This window comes from Scatophagus argus, chromosome 7 (assembly GCF_020382885.2).
Source record: "Scatophagus argus isolate fScaArg1 chromosome 7, fScaArg1.pri, whole genome shotgun sequence".
NCBI lineage: Eukaryota > Metazoa > Chordata > Actinopteri > Scatophagidae > Scatophagus > Scatophagus argus.
This window is the reverse complement of record NC_058499.1, coordinates 24,278,210-24,297,244: the sequence shown is the minus strand read 5'-3', so window position 1 is coordinate 24,297,244 and position 19,035 is coordinate 24,278,210. Positions and strand designations below refer to the sequence as shown.

At 39.0% G+C, this 19,035-nt stretch overlaps 1 protein-coding gene across 3 annotated transcripts in view; it reads left to right on the top strand.

The window, feature by feature from the left end:
* cpne2 (copine II) overlaps window positions 1-19,035 on the top strand; it is a 48,971-nt gene that overhangs the window by 15,062 nt on the left and 14,874 nt on the right. For all 3 annotated transcript variants that reach the window (XM_046393975.1, XM_046393973.1, XM_046393974.1), the window contains 7 exons: window positions 102-191; window positions 578-676; window positions 2,835-2,921; window positions 5,357-5,416; window positions 17,297-17,430; window positions 18,083-18,137; window positions 18,579-18,630. In XM_046393975.1, the coding sequence (XP_046249931.1) occupies window positions 102-191; window positions 578-676; window positions 2,835-2,921; window positions 5,357-5,416; window positions 17,297-17,430; window positions 18,083-18,137; window positions 18,579-18,630 (577 nt within the window). The remainder of the gene's footprint in view (window positions 1-101; window positions 192-577; window positions 677-2,834; window positions 2,922-5,356; window positions 5,417-17,296; window positions 17,431-18,082; window positions 18,138-18,578; window positions 18,631-19,035) is intronic.

Below are 19,035 nucleotides of genomic sequence, written 5' to 3'. Positions count from 1 at the left end.
ACAGATTACAAGCCCAAGTTTAGGTAATTCTGCAGTCTTCCAACTGCTGTCATGTAATTCATCCAGTGATTGCATGTCTGTTTCTTTGTCTGTGACTTCAGGTCATAAAGAACACTTTAGACCCATCATGGAAACCCTTCACTGTGCCGCTTATTTCTCTCTGCAATGGAGATGTTGACCGAAACATCAAGGTTAGTCTTTAGAGTTTCATCAAATTCATCAAACACTTTATTTAATGCTAGCAGTGCAGGTTGACAATGGAAAAGAAAGACAGGACAAAGCCGGTTTATGCTTAGCTTTGCATTAAACTCAATTGATCGTGTTGTTTCGGTACTGTATTAGTCTGGACTTGCAACAATGTTTTCCAGTCCAAGTCCAAAAAATGTTAATGTGCATATGAAATGTAATCAATTCCACATTCTTACAAAAGTTTACATTTTAAAATAGAGGGTCTTTAGGTTGGTCATATGTACACGCGTGACACTTATGGGGATGTGTAAAGAGGGCAAAACCACCACAGAAATCATTTGAGATTCATAACGAAAAGCATGATGTGATGTGCTCTACACAATGACAGGTTCTGTGTTATGACTATGATAACGATGGAGGCCACGACTTCATAGGAGAGTTTCAAACCACGGTTGCCAAGATAAGTGAAGCCCAAAACTCAGTGGAGGTAAAACACATTTGTCATTATTGTGTAATTAAGTATGTGTTTGTCAGTTCAATTTAGTGTTATCTGAATGCAACATTAGGTTTTGAACGCTCTCTGTCTTTTCATTCAAACATTTCCAGTTACACTGCAACCCCAGTTCTCTGAAAACTCAGGCTGGTGTCTCACTATGGGAGGGTTTGTAAGAAAGATAATGTTAGCATGTTAGCATTGCTATCATTTGTATTCATTTTCAAGCAAAGCTGAGCTGATACAGAATCTGATCAGACATTCAGTAGTCTGTACAGTACAGCTTAAACCATTGGGAGATGAGGTGGTGGGACTCTGCAGAGAGGATGGCTTGAGTGTGAGAACTCCTAAAACATAGCGCGAACCATTCTGATTCTCACACCTCAGTCAGGCCAGAATGGAATTTTCCCCATTAAATGTGTGAGTCTGAGTAAATTACGATGCTCTCAATTTTTCATATACTCCAAACAGGAGTATATATTTTATTTTTTTTCCCCAGTGTGTAATTAACTGTTCGTGTGGCTAGAATTTTATTCTTCTTTCCCCTTAGTTGCAGCAAATCTTAGCATAACTATAACTTCTTATCTTTATCAATATTTATTTTTTTAGTATTACATTTTGTTAACACCAACGTAACACATGAATTTGAGATATTGAGGAGAATAGTGACATGAGCTTGATTTAAACCCTTACATCACCCAGTTTGTCTTACCTCATTGCTGAATACCAATTGAAGCAGAAGGATTCAAGCTTGATTTAAAAACCATTTGTTTTTTTTAAATCTAAACAGCATTTATCTGAATTTGCACGGAACAGAAACTGGTGGATGACAGTTTTATGTTTTAGCTATACTGAGTTTTATACAGCTCTGCCTCATGCTGGCTAATTTGCAGTTTAAATGCATTCAGTCGCATCTCTCAACAATGAAGCCGGAATAATCATGCACAGATTTGCATTGCTGCCTTTTTCACATATTATGCTCACTGAGGACTAGTTGGGTCCTCCTGAGATTCTTCTGCTGAGATACATCTGAGATTTATTCTCTTCAGTTTGCTTTTCTTGTCTGCCAAAGATGCAGGGACCAAAACACTCAACACTCACTCATTAGTACCACTGTGTGTATTTGCATGTGCATCTGCGTGCGAGCAAATGTGTGCATGCTCATTTGTGAAACTGCGTGTGTGCGTGTGCCAAGCAGTCTCATGACTTGTTCTCCCACTGAGTCCCTTCATGTGTGGTAATATTGCGTGTGTGTGTATGTGGGGGATGGGGGCTGAAAAATAAGGCAGGATGGAGAGATGGGGGATAAAGAGAGAGAGAGAGTGTCAAAAGAAGGATGAGAAAATGAGAGGTGCTTTTGAGATGTAAAACAGCCTTTAGCTGTTAACACGACAAGGCATTTGGACCTACCTCTCATATGAATCACCAGCTGACTTAAGGCATGTGAGTCTGTGTGTGTGTGTGTGTGTGTGCGCGCGCACGCGCACGCGTGCATGCATCCGTCTCAGATGTTTCTTTTGATCAAACACATTGCTGTCTAAACTGTAGTTGTATTACTTACACTATTATTCATCACATAAATTGAATTCTTTAAGTGTTTTTAGTAAACAGTATTTTTGGCCGTTATCAGCACGTGTAACGATTTTAGATTGTGATTGATGGTGAAGGCGTCATGAGAATGAGAATGAGAATCTTCATAATCATCATGAGAATCTTAGAGATTACAGTATTTAATATCTCTTACATCTGTTTCCAAACTTCACATAATTTCATTGAGTAGCAGTTCTGTGAACAAACAAACCAATAGAGTGATGTAGCCAGTTAGGTGGTTCTGCTGATTGGATGAATCTTTTTGTGCAGCTCTTCTTCAGGTGACATATTCTGTGATCTGGATACTGCATACTGTACTGCACTGTAATATAGATAGTTAAAAATACATCTCCAAGTTTGACTGTCTAGTTGTAGCTGATGTAGACAGTGTGTGCAATATGGGCAGACCCAAATCACTTTCTCTCAGTCATCTGTTCATTCCCCCTCCTAGCTCACCTCTACTTTCCAAATCTGCTGTCATCTTAACTTTTCCCATTATTTTCCCCTTACTTTTTTTTCTCAATTTCTTAATTTCTATACAATTGTCTTTCTGTCCCTTTAGGTGGAGTTTGACTGCATCAACCCCAAGAAACAGAAGAAGAAGAAGAATTATAAAAACTCTGGAATTATCATTGTCAAGTCATGCAAGGTGAGGATGGATGGATCCATCAGCATTCATGTTGTCTTCACAATCTTAATCTTTGGTTGTGTTTAAATTGTGACTACTGGTATCACTGTTTGATGATGGGATAGATACTAATGATGTTAGGGTTCTCAGTATGCTATAGGGGACTGGGCTATAATTAGCCTGGCACGTAAACATGGAGAATCACAAGTAAAACATATTTCCCACATCCCAGATAAATTTCAGATATCTCCATGGAGTTTTTGCGTAGACCTTAAAGTAACTTGAGGCCACAGTTGAGGTGCTACAGTAATTAAGCCCCTTTTTCATGCATATGTGCTGGCTTGGCGTGACTCAGTGTGACTGTACATTAGCTCACCATGGCATCTCCATTACAGCAGGGCAACTGGTTTGACAGCTCATACAATGCGTTTTTCTTGAGCCGATGATGTTGGCTAATGGTCAGAGGAGCAGTAAAATAGTGTATAGACACGTTCAAGCTCCCCTGTTATTTTTGCTTAGTGTCTTTCCAGCACACAGCTTGGCAGGTAAAAGAAGTTGTTTACCTGTTGGAGGTGAGCTATTTGCAGAGATGCAGTAAGAGTTTTGTCCTGTTTGCATCTCTTCATCTAACATCTAACTTTTTCTTGTACTCTTCCTTCCTGCTGTGTTATTGAAGAATGTCTGCAAACAAATGATAAACACATTTATCACAGGTTGGCTGAGGTTGGCAAGACATCACTGTAACATATTTGGGGCCAGGCCAGGCACTTTGGACTCATGTTTAAACAGGTATTAGAAATGAAGATCAGTGGGACTTGACAAGGCATCAGTGGAAATGCTCCATTAACATTAAGATTTTCAAATAAAACTGAAAGCTTGAAATCACAGGCAGCGATTGCCCATTTTTTGGAGTGACTGCTCTCATAAAATCTATAAACTTACAGTAGGAAAACAATTTACTTTATTTGCAGAATAAGTCAATTTCCATATTGTCATGGTCCAAATATTAAATCTCCATTAAGTCATTTTTGACCTTTAGAGGGCAGAAAGTTTCCAAACCACATGTACTGACGCATAGCCTTAATGTATTAACTTAGCAAAAATTGGTTAGTGACACAGGGTATCTTCTGAGAATTTCCCCACTGTGAGACTGATAAAGGTTTATCTTATCGTATCTTCAGGTTTTGAAAGTGTTAAAAACTGTTCTCTGTTCTGTTTAATTTACTTTAATTTACATTGTGTATTATGCATATTTTTATTGCTTGCGGTAGACAGCAACATTAGTTGTGCATTAACCACTTGTATACTTTATATAGCTATAAACTACAATTTTTATCTAATTTATCAAAATACATCACTATGAATTTTATACACCTCTGGGAAGTACTAATGTATAATAAATGTTAATAAATTCATGTATTTAGTGAATAATTTTAGCCTTTATTTTACTGTTTGTTTACTTTGGTTCTCTGCATTTTGTGCTGGGCAGGTTGCAAGCTCAGATAAGCCAAGAGTGTGCAGCCTACTTTGCTTTGCAGAAATCATCTGCTTGTGGTTTTATGTGGCAGTGAGTGGGTGGGGGTTGAGTTGAACCATGAGATTTAGCCCCACAGTAGAATCTCCGTGGGTGTGGGCTGTAGAAGCAAAACTATGAGCTAAAAGAGCTAAAAGTCAGCTCATAATGACCCATCATTCATTCGTTCAATTCAGTGACACCTTTCTTTAAACCGCTGAGGTTTTGATCAGCTGACACACTTCTAACTGGGCGTTCATAACTCCCTCTGAACTAATTAGTGCGCCAGCTTTGAGCCCCGTGGGAGTCTTTAGATGTGAGTCTTTCAGTGTCTATTGGAATGGCATTACAGCCGTGTGCATATGATGACAAGCTTTCATAATTGATTCTTTTCCTTCTTCCTTTTTTTATGTACACAATCACGAGCAAGCCTTTGTACACGCATGGTCACACACATCCAGCACATGCACAAAACTACTAATACAGTAATTATATTTGTTGCCTGCCAGCAGGGATTAGGCTAATGACAGTAAAATCCATGCTAAGTATTCAATGCAATTGAAGTGGAAATCGTGTTCAAACGTGATAATAATTGGTGCTCCATTGGTGGTAACTTGAATCAGGAAAACATAGGATGTATTGTGACAAATTTTAGGGTTCTGCTTTTGAAAAGAGTTAATCATTCAGTTATTTATGTAATGTGCTGTGTTTTATTAGGTTGTTTACTACAATGACCCAAGAAAAAATATTTTCAAAGGACAAACTGGCTCAAAACATACTTTTCTCTAAAGATTCAACTGATTTTGTCAGATGCAATTTTTAATATTCTAGTATATAGTATATACAGTATTCTTTTTCTCAGTAGATCAGTATTCTCTTTTGGAGTGGTTCTTATTGTCCTGAACTGTTCCCTTACTTTATCCTGTGATTTTTGTATCCCTAGATTATAAGAGACTACACATTTCTGGATTACATATTGGGTGGATGCCAGCTCATGTTTACAGTGAGTATGATTTTAACATGCCTGAAATGCCTTTTTTTTTCTCTGTCTCTGCAATGACATGATAATGAGATCCGTGTTTCAGCATGCCTCTGCCCTCAAAAACAGATGGAAAACATCCAGATTTTCTACTTTCATCTCCCAGGGTTACAGTTGGAGAAGGTGCTGGGAGACAGAGGGAGCAATGGGCTTTTGTGAGAGTAGGGAAAAAAAAGCAGAATAGAAACATTTATATTTTGAAAAGATGAAAATAGAAGAGTGAGATTGAAAGGGAGAAACAAATAAAGAAAGATATTTTACTCGAGGGAGAGATAGAGACAAAGAACTGTCATAGTATGTTTTGGTCTGTTGTTACAAGAAACTCTAATCTGTCCCTGGTGATGTCACACTTTTGTGTGGTAACTGAGTGAGAGAAAGAGACCTTTTTTGTAGTCATTCTCTGTCTCTCTCTCTCTCTCTCTCTCTTTCTCATTTTCTCTTTCTCAGACACACACACGCATACACACACACACACACACACAGTTACACACAGTGAGTTTTTTTTTATTATTATCCACGGTGGTGTTGTCCAACAAATACAACTCCCCTGTCATTGAATCTCAGGCCTATTCAGACTAGACTGATAAATTGATAAATACTCAATTTTGCGGGAGCGTTTTTATTTTAACTTGTGTAGCATTTCTAACATTTGCGGCACTGTTGGCCCAGGAGACTCCTTAATTGTATGTGTTGTAAATCATGTCACAGGATGCTGCTCAGCCAATCAAAGAAAGAAGCAAGCCAAAGTGACTCAGAGTCAAATAATTTCGCAAGAAAGCCTTAAAAAGAGAAACCAAAACAGAGCATTTAATCAACAATAGACGATCTTGCATGTTCATTCTCCTCACAGCCAGTTCAAAACTAGTATGTCTCACATGTGAGACTGTGGCGATTATGAAAAGTGAAAATATGGAGGGCCACTACTAGAAAGTAATTCAGAGCATAAACAGACTCACTCAAATCTGAACTGAGGTCACAGAAAATAATTGTTTTTATATTGCAATGCACTGGACCTGCTTGAATTTTAATTCTTTATTGTGAATGCAGCTCCTCTGTATGTTTTGTGTTTGGATCAATATTCCCTAGCTAGGAGGGAGTCTGTCCTCCTTGTTAAAAATAAACAAACAGTCAATTGACTGTAACACGAAAGTGCACAACCTCTGAAACCATACACGTAGGCAGCAAGGAAACATGCAATAAATCAATAAACATCCATTGCAATAAAAATAAAAATCTTAAAGTGTTAAAATTTAGTGTAACCAGTGATGGAATGTAACTAAGTACAATTTACTCAATTGTTCTTCTTATATCTAATTTTTTTTAATAAACAATTATTTTTGACTAATTGACAATTTAAAAAAACTATGATCCAGTAATAAAACTGAACAGTGTATTATTACCTGTGTATATATAATAACATAATAATATACTTAGAGTCACTGCATGTATGTAACATTTTAATTATACATTTTTCCTTCAGGTTTTGAGGGTAGCTACACCCATAAACCACTTTTTTCTGTTGAAAATCAATCTAAATAGGTATTTAATATGATTACTGATTGATTAAGTTCCAAATCTTGACATTTTGTGAAACTGAGGTCTCGGCACTTTACTGAGAGTTATAAACGTTTGAGTGGATTACATGGATTTGATATTGTGACTGACTTGTTTCATCGTAATGTTAGCATACTTTGGATACTTTGATGTTAATTTTGTGATTAGTTCTGTGTTTATAGCATTTAGTAAATTAGTTAGTGATTTTAGACAGTTGTTAGGTAGCAGGCTAGCTTATGCTCGTAACTATGTGTGTTTTAGAGAGTTCTTTGATTTAACAGTGTTTAGTTTTAGTATTCATTAGCTAGTGGCCAGACGGGTCAGACTGTTGCTTTCTTGGCTGCAAAAGCACCACAGGATTACCAAGTCACGGCTCTGGGGGTTTAGTTACTCTTTAAAGAACAACACATGTTGTCTATGTTTTGTACTTGAACCATCAGTTGGTGAAGATGCAGACTTTTTGACACATATAGTTTTGGTATGGTTGGCAGGTTTTTCATTTTTAAGTAAGTCATACGGAACCATTAAAAAGTCACCTACTACCAAGAAACTTTAAATAGCCAGTTACCTACAGCTGATGAAATACACTAGTGACAGATATTTTTTTCAGCTAGCAAAATTGTCATTCACCATCTAGAATTGAGAAGCTGTTTTTGTCATGTTTAGTTTGAAATCACTGACCCATTGTTCCAAAGATTACTACAATTTTGAGATGTAGTTTTGTCTGTTAATCACTGTAAACATATGCATATGTGCAGTACTACAACAGAAAGCTGTACAGGCGTGACAGCTGTAATCAGAGGAGTCAAGGTTTAGCAAATGTTCAATTGCAGGCAAATCAAAAAGCCTTATCCTTTGTATGGCATAATTTAGGTCTTGACGACCAATTAAATTCAGAGTGCGAAGTTTTGACTTGTCCAGCGTTGATGTGCTTTGAAGTGTATGGTCATGAAGACTTTCAGCATCTAGTCTGCTCTCTTTTGGATGACTGAGGTGAATGAGAAAAACTTTCCTCTGTCACCAGCCAGCAGTTGAGTGCCTCAGTAAAAGGTTGGACAGCGCTGGTAAGTTGGCAACTGTGGAAATTGGACAGCAACAGATGTTATCAATCTGAAGTTATCAATATTGGTGGATATTGGATAGTGGGTGATGGAGTCATGCAGGGATGTACTTTGCACTTTAGGGCAGCTGTGGCTCAGGAAGTCCACTCATCAGATAGTTGATGGTTCAGTGTCCAGCTCCTCTAATCTGCATGTCCTTGAACAAGAACCACTGAACCCCAAATAGCTCCTGATGCTGTGTCATCAGTGTATCAATGTGTGCGAATGGTTAGATCATTTTTTCTGATGGATAGCAACCTCTTCCATCAATTTCTGAATGCAACAGTGGGGTAAAGTGCTTTGAGTGGTCAGTGCGACTGGATAAGCACTATACAAGTACAGTCCATTTGGCAGGAAAACCTATGTATACTCTATACATACACCTTTGGCTTTTTCTTGCTCCAAACTATCATGTTGTATTGGCCTTTAAAAATCCACTGTCAGTCTACGACCCGTGGAGGTATTTCACTGCTGAGTGAATCAAGATGCTGCAACAAAGGCAAACATCCAATGCACCTACAATAGAATTGCCACAGTTTGTAGAATTTGAAAATGGGTGCTTGGGGGTTATTGACTGATTGATTTTCTCTCTCAGGGCCTTGCTTGTTTGTAAGGAGCAGAATTTTAGTGCAATGTGAACATTTCCCTGTTCTGGCAGTGGTGAGATGAACAAATTTAAGGCAGAATGGGAACTCTTAAATCCTCACCGCTCCTTACTAATCTTTTGCCTTTTGTCACAGACCTGCAGCTCTGTCACTGATGCACACACGCACACCTAATACTGTCTTAACACAGATACACTTCCTCTCTCCAGCTTATAAACTCATTTACATAGACATATGTGAGCACAAACATATAATATCCTCATCATGTTCTCTCAGCAACCAATTTACATGCAAGCTCCCAAACACCAAATCCAAGCACAGTATCTTCATACAGACACACACATCTCTCGTCTCTGTGCGCTCTCTACACATACACATACAGTATCTTTAAGCATGCACCTTCCCTGCGTATGCTCATTGGTTGACACATGCAGAAGCACACATAATCTCACGCAGATGCTCAGTCACCGATGACATGTTCTGCTTGTGTACATGCTGCCATTTTTATGCACAGATTTTACATACACGCATACATTGAGAAGCAGTCGTGTACAAAAATACACCCGCACACGCATGCTGAAAGAGCGTTTCTGCGGTGTTCAGTCAGACTTAGTATGGCTCTAATCCTAATCTCCAGGAAGGGAAAGTCTCTCCTCAGGGCTGTGGGAGCTGTTACATGCTCCAGCACAAAGAGACAGCCTGCTACTGCTGATGTGCTGTTAGTGAAAGACTCATTTCAATTCAGGTCAATTCAATTCAATTTAATTGGGAGGTTGGCGATGTCGACTGACTCCAAAATGTCACCTGCCTCCAGCTAAGCCACTCACAGAATTCAGTTGTAATAACATGGTTTCAACCTGTAGAGGGCAGTAGCTATGAATATTTATAACACAAAATGAAAATTTCAAATACTTTCCACAAAATGTCAAGGTCTGGACCTGAATCATTCAGTAACACTACTAAATATCTATTGGTGTTAGGTGTTTAGTTACTCTTTAAACTAACTAAACTCTAAACTATTCTGAATTTTACAGGCTACCAGTGTAGAGAAGCCAATACAGGAGAAATATGTTTTCTAATATGAGTTTTTGTCAGTACACGTGCAGCAGCATTCTGGATTAGTTGGAGAGTCTTTAGGGGCTTACTGAGGCACCCTGATAACAGGGAGTTGCAATAGTCCAGCCTGGACGTAATAAATATGTGGACTAGTTTTTCCTGCATCTCTTTGAGACAGAATGTGCCTAATTTTTGCAATGTTGGTAGGTGAAAGAAGGCAGTCCTTGTAATTTGAGCTATGTGTGAGTTAAAGGACATATCCTGATCAAAACTGACCAGATTTGTTACAGTGGGGCTTTACGTCAACATAATGCCATCCAAGGTAGCTATGTCACTAGATAATTTGTTTATAAGATGGTTAGGGCCGACACATTATCTTCAGTTTTGTCTGAGTTTCAAAGTAGAAAATTACAAGTCATCCAAGTTTTTATGTCTTTAATGCATGCCTGAAGTTTGGTTGGCTGATTGGCTTCATCTGGTTTCATTGACAAGTATAATTGTGTGTCATCTGTGTAACAGTAAACATGCATAGAGTGTTTCCTAATAATATCACCAATAGGGAGCATAAATAAGGTGAATGATATTGGTCCGAGCACAGAACCTTGGAGGATTCCGACTAACTTTTGTGTATACGATGGATTCATCATTACATGAACGAAGTGAGTTCAAGCTGATAAATAAGACTGAAACCAGCATAATGTGGTCCCTTTGATGCCAATTAAGTGTTTCCAATTGTCTAATAAATTATAATTGTCAATAGTATCAAATGCAGCACTGAAGTCTAACAATACGAGTACAGAGACAAGAACCTTGTCTGATGCAAGTAAAAGATCATTTGTGACTTGGACCAGTGCCGTCTCTGTGCTGTGATGAGCTCTAAAACCAGACTGGAAATCCTCAAATAAACTATTTATGTAGGAATTCGCGTAGCTGATTAGCAACTGCTTTCTCAAGGATCTTGGAAAGGTTAGATATTGGTCTATAGTTACCCAAAACCTCTGGATCAAGAGCAGGCTTTTTAAGGAGAGGTTTGATGGACTGTGGTACATAGCCTGTTATTAGAGATAGAGTACCGTTTAAATAAAATTGAATTGAATTGAATTATCATGTCTAGTGGGGAAGTGCTAAGTAGTGGTAAAACCTCTTTGAGCAGCTTAGTTGGGATGGGGTCTAAGAGTCATGTTGTTGGTTTAGGTGAAGAGATCAGTGAATTTAGTTGATGAAGGTCAATGTGAGAAAACCAGTGAAGATAATTATCTGGTCCTACAGCTGTTTCCAAAGCTCAGTAGCATTATGATGCTCTGTCAGCCTGGCTACAGTGCTGAAGAGAAACCTGGGGTTGTTCTTATTTTTCTTCAATTAAAGCTGAATAATAGGCTATTCTGGTATTCCGTAAGACCTTTCTGTATGATTTGAGATCACTGAGCCAGATCAGAAGAGTTTCAAGTTTTTGTGTATTTTGTGTTAATTTGTGGATCTCAGAGTTGTACAATGGCACTAATCTCCTTTGCTTTATCATTTTCTTTTTTAGGGGGGCAATAGAGTCAAGTGTTTCCAGTGTGTTCTCAATGAGCTTGCAGCACTGTCCACAAAAAGATCAATTTTAGAGGGGCTATTGTTCCAAACATATACAGAGTCTGCCAAAGTAATGTATATACACATCAGGAAAAAGGGTAATGCCATCTGTTTGGAGAACATCGTACAACAGTACGCAGTGTTATTGTATTGTATTGTATGCATAGAAGTAAATAATAAGTAAATTAGTAAATACAGTAAATAAGTAAATACAGATTAAATATTAATGCATGTCTTTTCCTGATGTGTGTATACATTATTTTTAACTCTGTACATATGTGTGTGTGTGTGTGTGTGTGTGTGAGTGTATATATCCAAACTCTCCATTCATCTCTCTGGCTGTTGACCTTCAGATGAGTCTGATATGAGTCTGAGTCTGTCCTGGTGTGAAAAGTGGCTGAACCTCAATAATTCACAGCTGACAAAACTCCAATGTGAATGTCTGTATGTGAGTTATTTGATGGTAATTTGGCAGCAGTGGAATCCCTCTAATTTATTGCAGCCACAGACATTTGCTGAAATGCTTCGAAATGGTTGGAAAAGTAATAAGATGCTATTCTGTCGCCATGTATTCATTCTAATTCTGTGTTGAAACTGTGTATTTGTCATGTTGTGTTTAGTCTGCTTGTGTGTTTGCAATTACTAATAGCTTGGAGCGACAAATAAGCAAGAAAGAGAATGGTGTCATCTCTCGGTGTCATCCAATTCCCACCCATCAAACTAAAAATGTCTGTCATCAGAGACTGCAGGGAAACTGCTGTAATAGTTTTGTAGATGACCCTGTGCCACTGATTTGTCAGTGTAGGGCATATGCATTTTCAGGTTCGTAGTAAGCCAAAATAAGCAGATATTAGGCCTGAAAAATGAACATCACTGACATACAATAAGAACAAACGAAAAATACACTCCTTTCCTCCTTAGAGAGATAGATAGATACTTCATTGATCCAGAGGGAAATTCAAGTTAGCGGTGAAAACATTCATGTTTGCCTGCTAGCACATATATATGCAAGCGTGCACACAGCTCATTACTATGGATTGAGAGGTGAGAGACAAAAACATGTTTGCCAATATAAATTTGTTTTGTTCATTTTGTTATGTCAAGTGTCTACATGTATAGCTGTATAGCTGTTCATGGAGATTTTATAAATACCCATACATACAGGAGAGCCGTGCTTTACTTGAAATATGAGAATTTGAATCAGTTAAAGTTACATTATATGCCCTTTAATAGAGGTATGACAAGTGATTTTCTGCATTCTGCTCACCAGTATGCATCTGAGAATATCTCAGTGCAACTTAGTACTTAGGGAAAGGCGAAACATCAGTTTCATCTTCAGCAAACCAAATAGTAGATTTAGATTATAATCAGAAATGATCAATCCAAGCAATACAAGCAATGTTTGATGCCGTAACCTCTATGATACGTCCATATAATAGATATCAGTAAGCATTTTAACAAATATCTCACCTGGAGCAGGGATACTGGAGCCTGCTTTCTGAATCCAGTCATCAGTCTGTTGGCTGGGTGATTAAAGTAATTCTGAAAGTGCATTCTGGGCCTCATTCACCATGATCTGGCTCTGGGTAAAGAAAGCCATGGTTTGTTTAAGAGCTTCAGAGATAGCATAGTCAAAGCTATGGTATTAAGCATTTTGATAGGAAGGAAGAAATCAGTGGCAGTTTGGAATATTCTTTGTTCTAGCAGGTAGGTGTGGTGTTGAAGAATGCTTTGACCCTTGTAATCCTACTGAGAGACCTGCGGGGTCCTTCTAAGGTTAACTCTCTGGTCACATCAAAGCTGTCATGTCATAAAAAAGCAGTGGTGCTGGTTTGGAGACACACTGAATACTTCTGTGCTGTTAAGTGGCTATTGGTCATGCCAAAATGTCAAAACAAAGCAGGGTTGTGTAAAATTGGATGGTGTAACACTACTAATATAATATCTCTGTTTTGGATCTGGCAGTGCTTTGTATTCTTTCAGAGATCAGCACAGCCAGGCCTGTTTGTAGAATCTGATGGCTTTGTCAGTTAGGTTAACATTACAACTCGTGTTAACTTAAATTACATATCAGACTCCCCTCTTTTTTTTTTTGATAAATCAATCAATAATTTGGACTGTACAACTTTACAAAACAATGAAAAATGCCTATTGCAAAATTCTATAGTACAATGTGATATCATTAAATATCTTTTTAGTGTGTTTAATCACACTGACAATTCAAACCCGCCCAAATATTAAGTATTATTATGTAAGATGTAGAAAAGAAGCAAATTTTCTTCTTTCACATCAAATGTGAAATATCCATCCATCCATCTATTTTCTTCCGCTTTATCCGAGACTATCCGAGCTTAAGCAGGGATGTCCAGACTTCCCTCTCCCCGGACACTTCCTCCAGTTCTTCCGGGTGGACCCCAAGGTGTTCCCAGGCCAGCCGAGTGACATAGTCCCTCCAGCATGTCCAGGGTCTTCCTCGGGGCCTCCTCACGGTGGGACATACCTGAAACACCTGCCTAGGGAGGTGTCAAGGATGTGCCCGAAACAGATGCCAGAGCAAAAAGCAGAGGTGAAATCCTGTGGTTCCCAAACCAGACACCCTCCGGCCCCTGTCTGCACCTGTCCATCCAATCCTGTCCATGAAAATAATGAACAGGACCGGTGACAAAGGGCAGCCCCGCTGGAGGCCAACATGCACTGGGAACACGTCTGACTTACTGCCGGCAATGCGAACCAAACTCCTGCTCTGGGAGTACAGAGACTGCACGGCCCTTAGCAACGGTCCCCAGACCCCATATTCCCGGAGCACCTCCCACAGAATGCCGAGGGGAACACAGTCGGATCCCTTCTCCAAGTCCACAAAACACATGCGGACTGGTTGGGCAAACTCCCATGAACCCTCAAGCATCCTGTGGAGGGTATAGAGCTGGTCTAGTGTTCCACAACCAGGGAAAAAACCACATTGTTCCTCCTGAAACCAAGGTTCGGCTATTGGCCGAATTCTCCTCTCCAGTACCCTGGAAAAGACTTTCCCAGGAAGGCTGAGGAGTGTGATCCCTCTATAGTTAGAGCACACCCTCCGGTCCCCCTTATAAAAAAGAGGGACCACCACCCCGGTCTGCCAGTCCAGAGGCACTGTCCCCAACTGCCACACGATGTTGCCAGCCTGTGCTTCTATGACAGAAGGCGCATCAGCAGGATTGAGGAGACCCTCAAAGTATTCCTTCCACCGTCTGACAATGTCTCCAGTCGAAGTCAGCAGCGGAGTCCCACAAGCCAACCCGGCTCGATAGGACTCCTTCTTCAGCTTAATGGCATGCTTATTTCCGGTGTCCACCACCGGGTTCGGGGGTTCCCACCACGACAGGCACCAGAGAAATTACAGCCACAGCTCCGAACAGCAGCTTCCAAAATGGAGGTGGAAAACATGGTCCTCTCGGACTCAATGTCCCCACTTGTCAGTGTGTTATTGCAATTTCTTGGATTGCGGAAGAAGTTGATACACTGACAAAATCCTCAGCAGTCCGTTCAGCTGTTTTGCTAATTCACATCCAGAAACTAGCTGTGAATATGATTTGTTCGCTCAGCACCCTGAACCAAGGATATTATGTGTCCAATTTCACGTTATTTCAGGACCAACACACATGCTCCGGCATATACAAACTACACAACAGCACCCTAATTCTGTCACCCTGTATCTCTGTGTCCGTCACTCCCACTAGTCTTCATGCTCCGTCCTCCCTCTCTCTCTCTCTCTGTCATTCTTTATCTCATTTGCCCAATATTCCCCCTTATGCTCACGCTTCTACAGCCTTTGCTCTCTCTTCACTTCGGCATTTTCTCTTTCTTCGGTATTTGTCTGTACCAAGGCAGAATATTGTTGTTTTAATACATTCCAGACATAGAGAGAAAGAATGAGAGGTTTTTTGCTCCCTTTAAGTTGATAGGAGGGAGGCGGAGTTTCTGGGTCATGTTCTTGTCAGCACACAAACCACTATTCTCTGCCTGAGGAAAAGCTTGTCACTCTTAATTTCATATTATGTTAGGCTGTATGTGTGTGCCTGCGTGTATTTGTGTGCCTTGTGTGATTGTGCCATTGTGCTTTGTGTTCATGTGTTGAAAATGTATGTGTGTGTGTTCATATTTGTATATTTGTATGTACTTGTATGTCATCATAGTGTCACCCTGTGGTCATCTGTGTTAAAAATATACCTCTGTGTGGTTTCAGGGTCTTTTTTTTTTCGTTTATCTTTTTTTCCTGATTTCTGAAAACCTTAAATGTCCAAGAATAAAAAAAAGCAGATCATTTCCTTTGTTGGTTTGAAATTACAATGCTTTTAATGTATTTGATGACTTAATAAAGTTGCTCAATAGACAGACGACCATATGTTTTTTTAGTTAAATGTCAAAATTACGTTGACATGCCATATGGAACTGTAAAACTTAACCACAATATCATAAATCAAATCAATGAGCTCTCAAACACGGTATGTGAGTGGGCCATTTTTTGTCAGTGTTCTCTCACTCCAAGATGAAGAGATGCTCTTTTTTCCTTTAGCCCTTCGCTTCGCAATGTACAAGATCAAGGTCAAGGTTTATCTAAAGGGTATTTTAAAATATGAACGTGAACCACGTAACCAGCAGAGTTACGTGTTCCTAAATGCTAATTTCTCTGACTTTAAAACAGGAGGTTCACACTTAGACTAGTCAACAACCTTAAAAGTCAGAAAACAGTAAAAAACTCTTGGGTTGTCTTTGCTGTATGTGTTGGGTGATTATCTATCAGTAATTTGAAGCAACATCCTATCAGACAGGATCTGAGCAGACAGTATGGTCCTAAACACTTCAGAATTCATCCTGCTATTATTAGCAGTCAGGTCATCAATAAACACCTGTGACCTGCTTCCATTGGCAGCCATACATGCCCATGCCATAACACTACCTCCAATTTGTTTGACAGATGATGCGGTTTGCTTTGGATCATAAGCTGTTCCTTTTCTTCTCTGTGCTTTTCTCTTCCTATAATTCTGGTACAAATTAATCTTGGTTTCATCAGTCCAAAGAATCTTATTCCAGAACTGGGCAGGATTTATTAGCTGCTTAAGAGTTTAATCTGACCTTTCTGTTTTTGAGCGTTACTAGTGGTTTGCACCTTGTTGTGAAGCCTCTGAATTTACATTCATGAAGCCATCTCTTGACTGCATACTTTGAAAATGACATGCCTACTCCCTCAAGAGTGTTCTTGTCTTGGCTAGATGTTGTGAAAGTGTTTTTCTTCACCAATGACAGAATTCTGTGAACAGCTACCAAACGCAAATGTGACACTCAGAACCAACTCCAGACCTTTATATGTATGGTCTCTCATGGACTCACGAGTGAGCATGCCATATTTGTTTTGCAGCATCACTTTGTGAATCTGGACACTAAGACTAAGTTATTTGTAGTTATGTCATTTTACATAATCGTGATTACTGCACTTGCACTGCATTATCAACAATGAAACAAACCTAAACTATTAGTGGCTCCAGTTAAAGCAGCAGAATGCATCACATTGAGAGCTAACATTAAATTCCTCATTGCACATTCAGACGATATACAGTAGAATTGAACTGAATAACATATTAAACCTCACAGCTTTAATAACTATAGGGTGGTACAGACTTCACATCTTGTATAGTTGGCATATGAATTCAGAGTTAACTGGACTCCTGCGATGGCTCCTCTTGCAACATTTTGATGTCCAAAGAGGTTCAACCTTGTTTTTCTAAGTTTTCTGCATGAATGTGGACATAGGTGAATCTACGTTGTTATACGTAGTGGAGAAGGAAATAAAGGAAACAGACTAGAAACCACAAAGTTTACACTATCTCTTACCCATTAAAATCATTGTCATTAAATCAACAGCACTACAGGTTTCTAAACTGACTTCTATTCTGTCGCTTCGTTCTTTCTCTAAGGTTGGTATAGACTTCACAGCATCTAACGGGAACCCTCGAGAGCCCTCCTCCCTCCACTACATTAACCCACTGGGCACCAATGAGTATCTCGCTGCTATATTAGCTGTGGGACAAATCATACAGGATTATGATACGTGAGTATCTAATACAGTCTTCTTGGAATACAGTATCAAAAGATGAGTTGTAGTGTAGTGTAGGTTGTAGTGTTGTTTTACTGAGAGCTAAGATCAACATTAACTGACAGCATGTGATGGCCCTGGGACCACTTGAGAAAGGCATTGTCCTCATAGTGTCTGTACAAATACTGAAGTGGCAGTACAGAAATTTCAGTACTGAAATGGAAAGTTAACAGTGGCGAAGGCATAGTTTCCCTCCTGTCATTTTTCATGTGGGTGTTGCAGTTAGACTTAATCTGTCCCCTAATATCCATCTTAATCCCATCAACTACCCAAGAACCACAGATCTTTAACATGGGTGTCAGTGGTGCACACTAAAACACTCTCAATTATCTATTTTGTTAAAAAATAAGATTTTCAAAGTAAACATATATATATATACATACATATATATATATACATACATATAATACATAGATATGGCATTTTTAAGATGATTCATTTTTTTTCTACCAGCTCTCTGCTTGTTTCTCTGTAAATGTCCTTGAATGTGTTTCTTTATGGAACAGGTAACAAGATTTCCTCTGCTGTCTAAATCCAGCATGTTGAATTTGGATGAAAAAAAAGGTTTAACTAACGTTCCAATCTGTTGTCATGGTTTCCTCCTCAGCGACAAAATGTTTCCTGCTCTGGGATTTGGAGCCCAGCTCCCACCAGACTGGAAGGTTTGTGTGTACTCGTTAGTGTTGTTGTTGTTATTATTGTTACATGTGTGTGTGTGTGTCCTAGTCACAGATATATGAGATGCATGTATGTGTGTGTGACAGAGGGACAGAGAAGGGGTTGTCATATGCAAACTTACATTCAAAGCAAGCCTATATAATATGGGTATATTACACACACAAATACACACACACACACACACAGATAAAACTGTAAGCATTATACATGCATATTTACATGATTACGCAACTGTCAACCCATCTGTGTTGCCATGGTACTGAGCTGATGAAAAGGACAAAGGAGAGAGAGAGCAGTGAACAGAGAGAGAGTGAACGAGAGAGGGGGTGGGAGGGAGAAAGTGTAGGAGAAATGGACAAACAATATTTCTCAACAATATTTTACAATGTAGTGAAGGATAAATAATAAGTTTTTTGGCTCCTCAGGTGTCACACGAATTTGCCATCAACTTCAACCCCACCAACCCTTTCTGTTCAGGTAAGTTACTGTGCCATTACTGATGCCATTAATGACCCCGCTGCAGCCTTTGAAAATAAGAATATATATTTTCATATTGTACTGGTCTGTGTAGCCTGATTGATTGCATTTTTGAGGTTAATGCAAATACTTGTTTTCTAATATAAACACATAACATGAACTTTTTTGAGAAGGATCCCCTAGATTCAGTAATTAAACACTTTTGAGCTAAATTTCTAGTCTTATCTCTTATCTTTGGTACTTCTGAACTAAATTACAGTGGCTGCAGATACTGAAATTTGAAACTTTGTCCAATGTACTTTTTTTTTACATTTTTATAGACCCTGTAAAACCAAGTGTGACATTGTATGTTATAGTGATACAAACTAACTTGACTTAATCATTAAGAACTGTGAACCTTCATCT